This window comes from Rattus norvegicus, chromosome 1 (assembly GCF_036323735.1).
Source record: "Rattus norvegicus strain BN/NHsdMcwi chromosome 1, GRCr8, whole genome shotgun sequence".
Taxonomy (NCBI): domain Eukaryota; kingdom Metazoa; phylum Chordata; class Mammalia; order Rodentia; family Muridae; genus Rattus; species Rattus norvegicus.
The window spans coordinates 154,349,146-154,366,087 of NC_086019.1; the positions used below are offsets into that span (position 1 = coordinate 154,349,146).

The 16,942-nt window shown below is 36.4% G+C and overlaps 1 protein-coding gene across 12 annotated transcripts in view; it reads left to right on the forward strand.

The window, feature by feature from the left end:
• Dlg2 (discs large MAGUK scaffold protein 2) overlaps window positions 1–16,942 on the forward strand; it is a 2,051,694-nt gene that overhangs the window by 484,601 nt on the left and 1,550,151 nt on the right. For all 12 annotated transcript variants that reach the window (XM_039089312.2, XM_039089327.2, XM_039089335.2 and 9 more), the window contains one exon: window positions 10,690–10,764. In XM_039089312.2, coding sequence (XP_038945240.1) covers window positions 10,690–10,764 — 75 coding nt within the window. The remainder of the gene's footprint in view (window positions 1–10,689; window positions 10,765–16,942) is intronic.

Sequence of the window (16,942 nt, forward strand, 5' to 3'; positions counted from 1 at the left end):
TGTCAATCCCCTTTAAGGAACCCTCCACAATAGTACAAGTATGTATTTAATTCACAGTGTGACAAAAGTTTCAAAGTTTCTTATCGCCTATTTTTTGTTAGTCAATATAACGTGCTTACCACTTAAGTAAAATATTTCCTCAGAAATCATTGGATTATAGAATCTGAAGACCCAAGTTTGTCTGAACTCACATTTTAATAAAATCTCTAGTTAGCCCTTTGTTTCTAGTTGATGTTAAATGTGAAAACTTAGAAGACCACGCTATAGAGAAAGTTGTCATTGCTTGGACAGGCAGAAGTAAGCCACTATATTCTAACCCTTGTGGAACCTTCCTATCTCAGATCTCATCATCTTCCAGTCTTTAACCAACTACAGCCAAGGCTCTCCTAAGGTGCCTGACTTCCTCCTCCTCCTCTTCTTCCTCCTCTTCCTCCTCCTCCTTCTCCTCCTCTGTCTCCTCTTCTGCCTCCTCTTCCTCCTTCTCTGCTTCCTTCTTTTTTTTTAAAAATAGCTGTTCCGCTGCATACTTAGAATGCCTTCTTAACACCATAGCCAGACACTTGCTTAATATAACCTTTCTTAACTTTTAAGAGTCACTTACATGCAGGTTTTGTAAATAATCTTGGTGATATGTTACCTGCTGAGCTAGACATGATTCACCTTGATAGGTAGCTATTTTGGCTAAAAGATAAGCAACAGATATGTATGGATTAGTGTAGCTACTACCGTTGCAAAAGACCAGCACATAGTAAGAACCAGTGTTTCTGTTCTCTTCCTCCTGCTCCTCCTTAAACTTAAGTAAACTTATCTGTGATCCTGTGAAAGGCCAGAAATAATGTGAGAACTGCCATTTCAGTTTGAGAGGAATGGGCCAAAGAGGTAAACGTCCTCACAGATATTATAAAACCTGACAATTGGGTCTCATTTATGATAAACCTTCTTATTATGATCATAATTCAAGCTTCTTTCATTCAAGTGTAAAGATAGCTAGACATCAACTGCATGCTTTTATTTAACAAAAACTGAAGCAGCTAAAGCAGGCTTTGAGAAAAGATTGCCAACACATATCCATCTAATTACAGTGATTTAATAGAACATGAAGCTTGGCCTCCTTTTAGAAGAAAACAATGTGACTTTGTAACATAAATAAAATATGTTTACCCTAAATAGACTGTGGAGTTATAGCATTTTCATTATATAGTATATTTTTTCTATTAAAACATTAGAAGTGGCCAAAAGCTATTGGATATGAAATTGACACATAGCTTCATTGTGCCTCGGTACTGTGCTCATCCTCATAGACCTGAGCATGAGGGAATTGTCTAAATTGCAGTAAACGTGTTACTTTTAAGGCAGGTGTACACAGTTTGTAATTATGAACGTCCATAGGAAATTACTCAGAAATTCTGTTACTTTTTCTTGATTTGCGTCTCAGAGAACAAAGTGTATCGGTTCCACTGAATGCTTTTATCCTATGTTACCACTAAAAGGAACCAAACCGACCATAACTATTATCGTTGGAGGCTCGAGCAGCTCCGCATAGGTGACACAAGCATCCTACAAAAGGGACCCCAGACACCTGTTATGTTATCCTGTGGTTACGCTGTGTGTAGTTCCAAATGTTTTATTGGTCATATGCAGATGTCCCTGAGAAAAATGACACAGAGCCATCAAATAGTTTTACATGAAGAGAAGTAGTCAGTGGAGAATCTATTTGAAGACCACTTAATTAGAGTGAAAAAAGAATATTCAAAAGTCACTTTCAAGATATAAATCATATTTCCTATCTCCACTGGCAGGTATTTTAGGTTTTATGAAAACACAAAAAATTCATATTTTTTTTAGCTGACCTCTCCCGTATTTCATGCTATTACAAACAAAACCGGAAAGGAGTTTAAATATTTTAAAAATACTTTCCATTTTTTTTAAAGATTCATTTATTTTATGTACATGAGTATACTGCAGATGCCTTTAGACACACTAGAAGAGGGTATCGGATCCCTTTACAGATGATTATGAGACACCATGTGGTTGCTGGGAATTGAACTCAGGACCTCTGGACAAAGTCAGTTTTAACTGCTGACCCATCTCTCCAGCCCCAATTATTAAGATTATAAGGTAATTACAGCCATTTCTCTCTTCTCTTACCTCCTTCTAAATCTTCCCATATAGCCATCCTCACGCTTCTTAAATCCCTAGGCCTTTTTTACTGTTATTGCATGCATATATGTATATAGATGCATATGTGTACATAAAATATGCTCATCATTTTAAAAACTTGAAACTCATTTCTTAAATAAGCTATGAGTAAAAAATGTTCAATTTTACCCAAATAAATTCCCCATCCTTGTTTTTGTTATGAATCTCCTGGTATTAAAGCCATGCTAATTTTTGTTATTTTTTTTTAAACTAAAGCTGCCCTGAATTAATACACATGCAATTTACTTTACCGTTGTATGGTGTCATTTAAATCTAGTGTGGGTCTAGTTGCTGGACCTTCCTGCCTTGACATTTTCTATGCTATCTCATCCACAAAAGCCTTCATCAACTAATAACTTCCATAAATCCATAATTTCAGCTGTCAGAAGACTGCATATACCCATTGAGTACACATTTTTGCTCGTTTCATATAATGTAAGTATCTGAGTATTCTTGGAATACATTTAAGCTGATGGCATTTCTTGTATAGTTTTTATACAATACCATCTAACATATATACATGTTTTGAGATCCAAGAAGATGAAAGAGGCAAATTTGTATGAATTGAATTTTAATAAGTTGTAATTATGTCTTTTCAAAAGCTCAATTTTTAAAATCCTTTATTCTTTGGAAATATGGTATAGGTCTCCTTCCTATGTAGTTATGGTAACTTTTTTTTGGGGGGGTGGTTCTTTTTTTCGGAGCTGGGGACCGAACCCAGGGCCTTGGGCTTCTTAGGCAAGCGCTCTACCGCTGAGCTAAATCCCCAACCCCATGGTAACTTTTAAAAATTAGAAAGTATACATTTCAGAAAGAATCAAGTCTGCTAAATATTTTCAGCATGCGTGTATGTTTGTGTGTGTGTGTGTGTGTGTGTGTGTGTGTGTGCATGTATGTGATAACTGTAAGAACAACATAAATTGCTTTCACCTAGTTTCTGAATGATACTATTTACTTTTGTGGTTATTTACTAGCCACAAAGGTTTCTTTACAGGCAGTTTTTAAATATATTTGGGAAAAAGAATATAGTTAGAGATTTCTAGAAGTTACCTCTGTTTCCACATCACTTTGTAGTTCAGGATTTATAAGACGAGAACTTCCAATGAAGAATGCTCACTGATTGCAGCACAGACCATGTACAATATTTTTTTTTTCCATTTCAAGAAGAAAAGATCAATTTTAGCCCATTTTGGGTCATCTTCATCGTGGAATACAGTGCCAAAATTCAAATATTAATTACATTTAATGCATTTTTGTGAGACCATGTTTTAAAATCTTGGACTCCAAAGCTTAAGTTATGGAATATAAATGTACATTGTATATAATGTATAACTTTGGAGATTTAGAGATCAAAGGAATATTGACACCTGTCTCTACAGAACATTAAAAATACTTTGTATTTCTTAAAAGTATTAACAGACTAGTGATCTCAAGTTCAGGATCCCAACAGTTTAGGTGATTTAGATTCCCAAATCTAATCATCTTAAAATGGCCCCATCTCCTGGTTTTTCTGTGTGTTTTCTTTTTTTTTATCAATGAAAGCTTTCATATGACACCAAGAGCAGAAGTTCTTGGTATTTGCTCAGCAGTTTCTCACATTTACTCTCATTTAATTTTCATGGTAATCTTGTGAAGTAAATATTATTATTTTATACTCAGAGGTGAGAATGTAAGCTCTGAAGAGCTTAGTAGCACAGGAGAAGGAGTTTGCTGGGAAGCATTGTGTAGGTTAAGTATTTATCTTACTACTTTACAATACGCATAGCATCCTTACAGCAATCTTTTAAACTGGGATGGCGTTTGCTCCTTTATAAAAGAGAAGCTCAGACTCATAAAGGCTAAAACACAAAATAGCTCACAGGAAGAACTAATTAATACTCTGGCATTGTAACCTGGATGCAGTGGGATCTTCATGGTACTAAGCGCTTCCACTGACAAGCTGTCAGGATTGGTGTGATGATGGAGTGAGCTAATTATATGCTTAGAGTGCTTGATAGTTAACTGGTACCCACTGGGGGGAACATGCCATATCACGACATAGTAATGGCTTCTATTTATTATCTTTGAATAAGTCCAGTCTGAGACTTCAGAGCCTACTTTTTTTTTATTAATTTGTGTAGCAAAGTCATTAAAATGGTTTGCTTTAATTTTTGAGCTTATAATCACAGCATTTATCTCATCCTTTTCTCCTCACAAGCTCTCTCTCCCATATGCCTCTCTATGTTCTCCTTTAAATTCATGGTCTTGTTTCTCGTTAATTATTATTACATGCATATATGTATATATTCCTCTGTAAATAAATACTAACTGTTCTCTCTGTATGGTGTTCCTTATATATGTTTTCAAGGCTGACCATTTGACCCTGGAAAACCAACTGGTGTACTCTTTCCTGGGAAACACTATCTCACCCACAATCAGCTTTCTGCGTTGCCTGTAGGTCTTTGTGTAAGGTTGAAGCCCCATAGGCTTTTGTCTGTCCACTTTAGCATGGCCATTGGTGTCCTCCTTCTTCAGATAATGGTTTGGCTTTTGTGCTGGTGAGACTTTATGGATGTAGCTTCTGACACAATCTCACAGCAAGTTACCTGATCCTCTGTCTCTTACCTGTCACCTCTTCTGGAATGTTCTCTGAAACACTTCTGTAGATATGTCCATTGAGACTGGGTTCCACAACTCATTTTGGTTGGTTATGGTTTTTATGAAGGGTGCTTTTCTAGGAGCCAAAAAGCACAAAACAAAAACTTCCATACCAGATATTAGAAGCTATCTTTTGAGTTTCTGGCCAGGGACAGCCAAGCAATATCCAAAGCATATAGATTATTGCTGTTACTTTTGGTTGACCTCTAGAGGTGAGAGTTAAAGTCTCTATTGTGGAAGACACCATCCACTTCAGAAACACTAGGACCTCTTAACTGAAAATGACATGAATGTCTTCTCCCTGAGTAGGACTAGCTTTCATGGTAACAGGAAGTAGTTAACTAACAGCTCTAAGAAGTTCTCATGCCCTGTGAACCATGCCAATGACCTGCATCACACAGTATCCCCAGTGGTACACCTATATTGACAATAACAGCAGCTTTCTAATTGGAATTAAGACATAATTCCATAATTTCCATAAGCAAGAGGGAAACCATGCCAGGTATTGGAAGCCTTGCTAACTTCTCAGTCCTAGTGAAGTCATGGTTATTGCAAGAGAATCTGCAACCACTAATTTACCACTAATTTACTAAACCAGTACAAGATCTAATAACAATCTTAAATATTTACGCTTAAACCCATAGATAAGTACAGTCTTCACCCCTCATCAAGAAAAAAAATCTCTTAAAACATGACTTCAATGTAGCATTTTCAGTCTTTATATGTGTTAATTCATCACAAACAGTACCTCTGCCAGACTGGGCAACTGTCTCCCTGTGGTATCATGGGAAGTTTGGGGAGACTCAGTTCCATCATCGCTGCCCACTGAATGCTTCTTGTTCTCAGCATCCTATGGAGAAGGGCCAAACACGTGCTTAGGGCTTAATAATTGTTTCCTTAGAAACAAAGTAAGCCAATCTCTTTAAAATATCTTTCAAAATGCAAGAAAATGAAACAAAACAAAACGCAGTAAGACCAGAAAAGGATATTGCCACATACTTAGAAATGTGTATTTGTGACCAAAATAAAAAGGAAAAAAAATAATATTAGTCAAGCTTATTCTTTAAATCCCTAGATAAAGCAACAGACTAGATAGACTCAAAGAATATTATAATTAGACCCACTTTACTTCAGGCTCCACATTGTTTGCTTGTAATGGTTGAGCATCAGTGGTTCCTACCTTGCTCTGTAACTGAAAACTTGAGCAGGCATGTGATTTAATAATAACTCAAGAACAAAAACCTGCAATCATGTAAAATCACAAATGTACTCTACTTAGTTATTAAAACTGATAGGTATGGGGTGCATGCCTTTAACCCTAGCACCCAGGAAGCAGAGACAAGTGCATCTCTAAGTTGAAGACCAACCTGATCTATAGAGCAAGTTCTGGGTCAGCAACATTGATAAAGCCTGTCTCAAAAAAACGTTGAAATTCCAAATACTCCCCAGATGAAATGTTCCCACTGTGAAATCTTCAGATTAGACATTGGTGTTGGGAAAAGGGTTTCTAAGTTCGCTTCTCTCCTCGCTACTGTTTAGCAGGTGGTTGGCCTGGAATGCTTTCTACTCTCTGAGCTTCGCACATGATGATGTTGACACTAGCAGTAAAAACAAAGTGGCTGACCCTTGCAAAGTGCTGACCGTGAGTCAGAGATTCTTTACTTGTATTGTAGCTTTGATGTTTCTGAGTCAAAGAGAGATTAAGCAGCTTCAGTGATGTAAGAAATAAATGGTTGAGCGGATTTGCTTTACTTAGGCATCTGACTCCAGATGTTTTGTCCAAGTGTGTTGTCTTCAGAAACATTCTGCTTCTGAACTTCTTTGACTAGACCTACAATATGATTGATGCATTTCATTTAGCTGGCTATTTTGTGACAATCTGTCTATAAGGTATTATTTTAGCCTCTATAATGGAATCGCTTGTCTGCCTTAGTGAACAGTGAGCTCGTGGGGTGCCTTCTAACTCAATACCAATTCGCCTTCATACTTCATTGGTCAAACTTCTAGGGTGAGTCAGATCCACAGTCCTAACCTAAATCTAAGGTGGTTGTACTTAGTTGCCCTTTGAGGACCATCAGTTGCCACTTCACTAGAAGAGAAAACTCATCTTCTACCCTAAGAAATGTATGTCTCCCTTTGCTGAATTTCTAACCTTTCTTATACATGCTCATCATAAAACAGGTGATTCTTTGTCATATCCCTGAAAATTGTGTGTGTTGTTTAGCGTCTCTTTAGGAATCTCATTTCAGTCTTATCTTAGGCTTGTAGGATGGATTCTTTGTCATATCCCTGAAAATTGTGTGTGTTGTTTAGCGTCTCTTTAGGAATCTCATTTCAGTCTTATCTTAGGCTTGTAGGATGGATTTCTGATGTGTTCCATCCTGTGTATATATTTAAAATTATAAATATTATAATATATAGTATATTCTGCTTATACTACATTTAATACAATATATTATATTAATATATGGAATTAATATATAACTATTGTTATTTTCATCCTGGTAACATGATTTTCTCTTTATAACATCTTTCTTTGAAGTTACCTGTGGTTATGGAAAATAAATTACTTTGGATAAAAATATTCTCAAAGTTTTTCTCTATATATTTCTTTCATAAATAACACATTTTTATGAGTATCTATAAATTTCTAAAACCCATTGTATATTTATATGTTAGCACATAGTTATACTGATATTTAAATCTATCAAAGCAATATTTTCAAGCAGTCTGAGAAGAGTTTGTAACTGTGAAGGATTTGGACAGTGACAATATCCATATATAAATATACATTGACTTCTCAGTGTCTTATCCTCATAATTAATGGAAAAATTATTCGATAGACACAAATTTGTTGCATTTTGGGGTTTAAAATGTGCAGATTGTATTTTACAACATATGTCTATCTTTTCAGAGAAAAAGACTATCAGCTTTTGATACATTAGCAAGAATTCTGGACTAAGAAATGGTAGAAGGTTATATGATAAATGTTTAAATCAGAAAAGTTCAATCAAGGAGCAAGAAATTGAGAGACTTTAACCTATATCAACCCATTGTATTGTAAAAGACCAAAACCTACTGATAGTTTTTTTCCCTAAAAGCATATTATTCAAGGTCAGTATGTGATCCTGGATCTCAATCTACAGCTTTAAACCTGTAGGTTGATGAATGGAAAGGGAGGGGCAAATTCATTTGCAGGGGAATTTGTTATTAATTTTGACCTCAATCCTTTGTGAGCTAGTCACTGCTATATACTTAATAAAAAATATTATAAGTATATAAAAGACAAGCTACCGTAGCCTTCTCTCTAAGGTCTGAGAATTATATCAGAGGAAGGGTTCAGATTTGAGAGTTGGTAGAAGACTAGGAGGCAGAAGTATCTTCAGACACAGCAGGGCAATTGTATACATGCAGTCAGGAATTTTGACAGCGTGTACAACACCTGTGCAAGCTTTAGTCAGACAACATTGCCAAATGAAGCAGGGAGAGCTATGGACAAAGTCCCTTTCCTTGTTCTACAAGACGACCTCTGGGAGAAGAAGAGATAGCTTTCAATATAGGTAATAGGCTAACCATATTCCAGTGGATGGTCATATAAGCTGTGTATTTTGGCAACAACAGTTGGACTTGATGGGTTTAAAAGGCAAACTACAGATCCCTCCCTCCCCACCACTCAAAATCAAGGACACCATTAAGTTGGGTGGATAGGGAAATAAAGAAGAATCTGGAAGGAGTTAGATAAGAGAACAGTAAATATGATAAAAATTCGTTGTATTTGATTAATTTTCAAAGACTCAATAAAACATCTTTAAAAAAAATCCAAGTACAGATCATCTGGCCTGTACAGCAGTTGCTTTAACCCCTGAATCAATCAATCCCCCCACCCCCTTTCTCCAGATCACAAATGCTGCCCCACTGCTGGTCCTCCCCTGCACCCACCCCACAGAGTCCCTCCCTCTATTCTATCCCTTCTCCTCTGAGAGGGTAGCCCCCCTTTGAGTGTTCCCCCACCCTGATATATCAAGTCTCTGCAGGATTAGGCGCATCTGTCTCCCACTGAGGGCAGACAAAGCAGCCCTGCTGTGGGAAGGATACCACAGTCAGGCTAGAGCTTTAGGGAGAGCCTCTTGTCCTCCGGTTCTTGTGGAAACCCACGTGGAGACTGAACTTCTTGCTAGCTCAATAAATAGCATTTAAGCAATTCTCTTATTTCAAAACTTTAAACACACACACACACATTATTTATTTTTCTAACATAAATCAAAATAGGAATTTTTTTAGTGTCTATCCTTGTATGTTATGGCTATCTGAAGTGAGTCAACATTCATCATTGATAACGTTACTGCTAATTAGTCATGGTAATAACCCTGTTTTACACACTTGACTACCAAGAACAACTAATGACAGCAGGCACATGTCCAAGCTTAGCATAAAATTGTGGTCATCTGAAAACTGAACAATGTGCCTTGTGGGCCATGTTAGCTCTGCACATTATGTTTTGATTTAAGCAAGAAAACTGAACATAACTGAACATAGAGATTGATGATATGAATTCATTTTTACCGTGACTTTATCCAAAATCATTCATACAGAATTTCAGAGCTTACTGCCGCCTTGAAAGTAAATCACCTCAATAAAGATGGCTTGGAAATATTTTAAAATTCACTGAAACATACACGCTCAAATATTTGCACTAGAAGAGCATAGAAATCGGTAAGGCAGCTTTTCATTCAGCTAAATCAGAAATGTTAGGGTGGTTGATAAGATCAAATCAGGTTGTATGATAGCATCCCATCAGCCTAATGGAGCAGAGAGCAAGTAAAAACAACAGAAGCAGCTTTCTGTATAAGGAGTGAACGTGGGCAGCAGCCAGCCGGATTCTTAGTATGGATGGGTTGTATTCTCTCCTGGTAGAGGGAGGCTTTGCTAACTTGATTAGCTTCTTTCAAACTCTGATGTCTGCCCTGTGTGATCACATTATAACGTCTAGTGATATAAATTTTATTCGTTGTGGTTACTAATAATTATCTAAAAGGTCCACACTAACCCATGAAAACTAAGTGGCTTAATAAATATCTGTGGTTTTTACAACAGTTATTAACATTATGGAATGCCTTTATTCTCACATCAAGTATACAATGAGAGAAATGCAAGGTGTCTTATTAGAACCCCACTCCTCTTAGGACTAAGCATTATTGCAGACTGAAATAGTACTGTCAGTTAAAGGGCCACTTGATTCCTTCCGAAAAGGGCAATTAGAACTTCAGTTTACAGGATGAAAGTATGAAAATGTTAATTAGAGATAAATTACTTAAATGGGAAGAAGAGTCTTAGAAATGGTTTAAAATGTCAGACTGCTGGTTCTTTGAGCAAATTGTTTCATTTTGCTGAAGGTCTGCCTCTAATGAGGCAAGAAAGGCCTCTATAATCTAAACGATTCACCTCTAAGTTCTTGAGTTCTACAAAACACCCAGGAGTGAAGCCCACTACTCCTTCATTTCAGGAGTGGGTTACCGGTGAGTTGCATCCACTTCAAAGATAGGAGGGTACAGAGCCTGTTGATGTTGATGTGAAAGGAACAGAGTAGTTGTGGTTCCTGTTGGGGTCAAGAAGGGCTAAGTAAGCATGGTGTCAAATTCCTAGTCCCCAAAGTAATGAAGCAAAACACAGGATATTTCCCTATAAAAATAGAAATATATTTGTTCCTTTCTGTAAGACTGTACCAAAAATCAGCCTCAGAAGTTTCTTCAATACTTCTAAGCATGGTAATCAGCTTGATGATTATAAATGTGCCACCTAATATTTGTTGCCTTATGTAATATATGAAATAATCCAATTTTTATTTACTTCTAGCAAAACCAAGGCAAATGCCCAGCCCAGAACTGTTCAGTGGAAGCCCCTGCCTGGATGCCTGTCCACCACTGTTCTGTAAGTTACTTTAAGACTGATTACAATAAAAGAGAGATGTTGCTTTATTCTAACACCGGCTTTCTGGAATGAGCTAAAATACAGTCTAAAATTCTAGCATAGAGAAAACATTTCGATAAGAAGGAAATGTCTTTCCAGACAGGAGTGTATTATCAAGTCACCGTGATCTATTTACTTAGAGTCAGGAAGACTTGCAAAGTACTTCTCTGAGGGAGGTATTGATGGGTTAGACTTGCACGGTCATGGAAACGAATGTCTTTGCACATGTGTCTTTTCACATGGCTGCGTGCTCAGCACTGTTTGATCTTGAGCTGCACTGGAGGAGGAGCTTTTACTTCATCATTGTTTTGTTGTCTGCTTAATCGTGATGAGTAAATGGACTCGCATTTTCCAAGCCTTCCTGGGGTAATAATAGACCCTGCGTTTGTGTGGACCCTTCTATCCGAGAATTATTCGAGTGCCTTGGAAATAAGCAGGTACTATGTTATTATCTTTGGGTTGCAGATGGAAGGCTTACCCACACAGGGGGTAAGAATAGCACATCCTAGAGCTGGCAAGAGATGCCAGATACCCTCTGTCTCTTTTCATGTGCTTGCTCTATTACCCTGTGCAGCGAAGTAAATGAAAGAAAGAGACTGATTTGAATGATTCTCTTTCCCGTTCATTGCCTGATAGGGATGACAATGCCGCCTCTGGGAATTATCTTTGCTGTAGCTGACACTTTGCCGGGCATGAAATAATGTGTGCGACGTGGACAAGAAATCAGAAAGCTACTTTGGGCCATTTCTCCCACTTGGCCCTCTCTGTAGGAGATCTAGAAGTGATATAAGGAGTCAACTAAATACATGCCTCTATTGTTGAGGTACAAGCTCTTCAGAGGTGCCTCTTGGCTGCCATGACAGGCCTTATGTGGTGATGTAAAGACAGTAGACTTGGGGGAGGCTACTTTTCCTTCAGATCATGTAAAGGACTGTTTTCTTTTTTGTCTTTGTTAGTCTGAGGAAGGAAGGGAAGATGGGATCACCTTTAGTCAAGGAGATGATAAAGCTAAATTTTGGCGGGATTCCTGCTGTGCAGAAGCAGTCTAGACTTGCCAGAGGCTTAAAAAGTAAAACTGTGGCATTTTTGTGAGCAGATGGCAGGAGGGGAGTGTGTGCTTAGGGACTCTGCTGCTGCCAGTAAGAAGATGTGTGTTAATAGTTTTAGTTCTTCATCAATCACTCCTTTTATTGTGTCCTAAATGACACCATCTTACAACTACCGATTCATATGTCTGTTTGTTCAAGGAGATGACACACTTTGCAGCATCCTAATGTCAAGTTCCTAAGTAAGACATTTTTTTATAGGAGGGTTCTGATGAGTGATGCTCAGATCTGGATCTTTAGTATGCTGGCAGTTGTTATCTTTAATAAATGCTATGTCTGAATGTGGATTTTGGAAAGCTGTTTTTTTTTCACTCAAATATTTCTTTATGAAGAGAAATAATCCTGCTATCTGGCCATTTTGGGTTGAGTTTTCATTCTGGAATCAAAATAACTTAAGATGACTTCTCTACTGGGCTATTGGTGTTTTATACTTGAATTGGTATCGAAATCAGCAGTATTTCACATAAGATGTGACTTTTTGTCCATTTCCTCTCACAGACTTCCTCACACAAAATATGTGCTTTGAGAAATTTATCTCTACACTAGAAAAAATTAGTAATCCCATCAAATTATACAAATTAATGGTGATATACTAAATAGTGTCCATTTTCTTATAATCTTTAATAAAGTAGTGTCCCTTCTTTATCAGATACACCCGTGTGTACCACCAATAAGATAATTTTGATCTAAATTCCAAAATAAAGGAACCCTGACAACATGTTGTTAGAATATGGTCTGTGGGGCTACTGAAAATAGTTTTCTCTTCTTCATTTGTACTCTTAAGAGCCAGATGATTCCAGATTAGGTCTTTCTATTGTAGAATCTTAAGAAGTAAGTAGATGCTATATTTTAAGACTCTTTCTGTAGATCACGAGCCAGTATTGCTGACACCAAAATCTAGTTCCTACCTGTGTCCACACAAAAGCCTTAGGAACTAAATGTGGATTCTGCTTTAGGATTGAAATCTCCTGGCTTAAGCCTGCTCTACCTACTACTAACCCATTTCCTTGGCAGATACTAAAACCAGCAGAGATAGATTCTTGCTTTTGAGAATCTATCACTTGTCTTAAGGATACCAATAACAGCAGATACTAATACAGACAGAAATAGGTTCTTGTGTCTGAGATTATAGTACCAAGAGATAGGTGGATTCTTGCTTCTGAGAATTGACTATTTGCCCTAAGGATGTACAAGACTGGAGGGCATCGTTATTGACTCATTTGAGTGAACTCTTCAGGACGTGCTCTGTGATTTTATTTGCCGAGACTCTTGGAACTGGACATTCTAAGTTCTTACTTATTCAGAAATCCGACTGTGAAAAGGTTCTAATGATTAATAGACAGACATAGTTCCTGTTCAAATCTTTCCCCTCAAATTATTGGTTGTATATATTTATTATGGGTTTGGTTGTTTTTTTATTTACTTTAAGTAAAAAGAAAATTGTCATGAGCAACATTTATTGAGTCTCCAATCCCATCCACCGAAGTTAATGCTTTACATCTCAGACAGAAATTTCCAGAAGGCTAAGATTTAAAATTTTATAAGTCTATTAATTTCACTGATCTGATTCTATGCAAAAGTTAGATGTATTAAAAACTCACCAAAGATGAACTCAATAATGATATATTTTATGATAGTGAAAAATATATAACTATATCATGAGCTCACACAGTTATATAACAAAATCTGCAAGTAGGTAAAACAGTTTTGGCATTAATTTTCATTTTGTTATCTCTGAGGAAAAAGTGAAATTCATAACTTCATGTTTTTAAGAAGATGTCTCAACTGTCTCGAATCCTCTGAGACTGAACCAGGCTATAAATAAATTAACACATTCTTACATAATAAATGAATAGTCTCTATTATCTGGGTGCAATTAATTCTCTTCTACATTCATTATCCATTGTCCTAGTGATTTTTGGGGTGTTCTATTCTGCAGTGATTATAATTGAATTGTATTACTTTACGTGGAATAGTGTGAGTCTGCACTTGTGTATTTGCCCCAGTTTCACTTATACTAATAGAATAATTACAATGTTTGCTAGTGAGGAGCATTGCAGTGATTTAGCTCTTGTACATGGGTCCATATACGGTTACAGTGGGCTCTAGAACTAAACTCTTTCTTACCCCACAGTTTAAGTGGTTGAATACCCTGTTAGTTTGTATGGTCCCAAGTACATTATCCGTCGTTATGACTCTCTGCTACTTTTAAGCAGTTGAGAAAATATCCATGTGTTCAGGGACCTAGGTGAAGACAGGTTGATATCCAAAAGATGAACTTGGCTAGAAATTAGCTCTTGGCATGAGGCAATCAAGAACTTTGAACTTAGCTTATTTCAGGAAAGTTGGGTGGCCCTTTAAGCCATTTCCCTGTGCATAAACTTTAATCTACTGGGGAATGCCCTCTGTCAGACTTTGGCTATTTGACTTTACTTAGAAGTTACTTAGAGGTGGCTGTAATATGCAGTTGGACAAATCAAGAATAATTAATGATACAGGACCCAACGACAAAAATTGTGACTACACGTTTCTGTTGTTTACTGGAACTTGAAAAATAATGTTAAGGGAAGAAGTTTTCAAAGATAGAAAGTAAAGTTCCCTTTTAGTAGGGAGCTTCATAAAGATACTGCTATATATAGTTATATATTATGCATGCTAGTTGCTGTAAATCTGTTAAATAATTTTTAAAAATTATGTAAATATTTGAAAATTAGAATACTAAGTTCTGAGTCCATGAAATTTTGGTTATTCTTTTATTTAGCACATGTTTATGACTTATAACAGATCCTTGGGTTTCTCAATAGATGACAGGAAACACTATGTGTTAATAATACATATATCTACTACCTCATTATATAACAAAAAAGCAATAAATTTTCCTCTTCCACTGTTTTCTTTTTTTTTTCTTCCAGTGCAACTGATGTCAGTTAACTTAATGCATGGAGTGCACAAACCCAGCCTGTGGCTCTCAAACACATAGACATCATAAAATCACATTGTGTCTGTTCTCTGGGCATTCTCAGAGTTCCTATGAGGACAAAAACCACTGACTATCCTCTTCTGCTGGGAAATTAGAGCCATGATGGTTGTGATGAATATTGCCTTTCCAAACACTGGGCACAATTTTTATTTTTTAGGGCACAGTTTTGATACTGTGAACAGTCTCTTTATGGAATGAAAAGGTAGGCCATTATCAGATGGTTATAGTTTTAGGAAAATTACAGAAAATTGCAGTATACAGGACTTTAAATTAGTGAGCACTGGGACTCGTGTGTACTGGCCATATGGGCAACTGTCATAGGTTTGGAAGAGAAGCACAAGGGGAATTATCTCAGGAAAAAGTCCAGTGCTCTTTAATAAATGGGAGCTCTGTGGATAGCTCTGGTGTCAATTTTACTGTACTCATGGGCTGGTCATCAAGAAACTATGGGGAAGATAGGGTAGGTGCATAGACAGTGTACTTTCTTTCCCAGCCATTGCACTTCAGATTTCTATGTTTTCTCTCTGGGTTTAGAAGTCTACTGAGACCAGAAGTACTCACATAAAATGTCTCTGTTACACTGATCTTTAAAACATACTAGAAAAGAAGCCCAATAGCATTTATGGAGAGGCGCATTGGTCCAGGTGGGTGATGCAAAGACATTCTCAGCTAACACATATAAAAACTAGCAAGGAGAATAGGAGGCATACAAGCCTATAGGGAAGTAAGCAATTCCAGAGTTGTCAGGATCTGAAGCTAAGAGCTAGGGTGGTCAGCAATCATGAGGAAATGAAAGGCAGGCTCGCCATAGAACTAAGAAAGCTCAACAAAGTTGAAGCTCGGTGTTCTGAGCTCTCTCTCTTCTGTATGCTTAATTAAATATTTTACTTCCAGTTCTCTTCTTACACAAATTGACTTATATTTAAACCTTACAATCATCTGTTTTTTTCAAATGTTTCTTTTTACTATCCTATAACTATTTGATAAAATACAGTAAAAATATGCATTTTTAAAGATATATTTCCTGTGTTTCAGGAGTATCTTCTCAGTTTATCAGTATAGCTGTTACAGTGTTCAGGACATTTTGTGTTCTTATTATCTATAAATATTCTTTATTTTCTTCATATTACTGTAGAACATGTAGTTTACCCATTTTAAAAGCAAAATTAGCTGATATTCTTTAGTTCACTCATAGAATTGTACAAGTTTTACCTCGGCGACTTTTAAAATATGTTTATGACCCTCAGAGAAACTCTACACCCTGCAGTAGGCTCTCTGTGGCCACTGTCTCTCCTCCCCAGAAATCAGGAATCTAGCCCCACCCCAGACTTGCCTATTCAAGACAATTCCTAAAGTTAGACTTGTGTAATACGCAGTCTTCTGTAACTGGTTGCTTTAACTTTAGTTTATTTTCAAGGTTCTTATATCATTATATGTATCTATCCTTTATAAATTGTTTGGTGGATAATAGTTTATATCTGTTGTATTTGGTTACAATACTTCTTTTAATCCATTTATCAGTTGACAGATATAAGAAATACTTGTAGCTTTGAATATTATGAGTAATAACATGAATATTCTTATGTGAGTTTTTAATGTTGTCATTTGCTTTCTGGTTTTTTGGGTATTTGCACAATTATTATATGGTGATTTTATGTATATATTATAAAGAACTTCCAAGCTGTTTTTAAAAGCAGTTATTTTATGTTCTCAGGAACAATGTATGAGTGGTTTGTCTTCTATGCATTCTTGTCAATTCTTGTCATTGCTTGTCATTTTATTGTAGATATAATAGGTCTGAAAAGATTTTTGCTTTGGAGTTGGTTTAAATTTACCTAAAATTAACAATGTTGAATATCTTTTCATATACTTAATAAATATTTTTATTCTAGTTATAGAAATGTCTCTACAAAATCCTTTCTCCATCTAATTACTTTAAATTTTGAATTATGAAACTCCTCTTATGTCTGCACATCATTTAACAGTTTTATGATTTTAATATTTTCTGTTCAAGTCTCTTCATTCTTTAACCATGTATTAGCACTGTTATCTG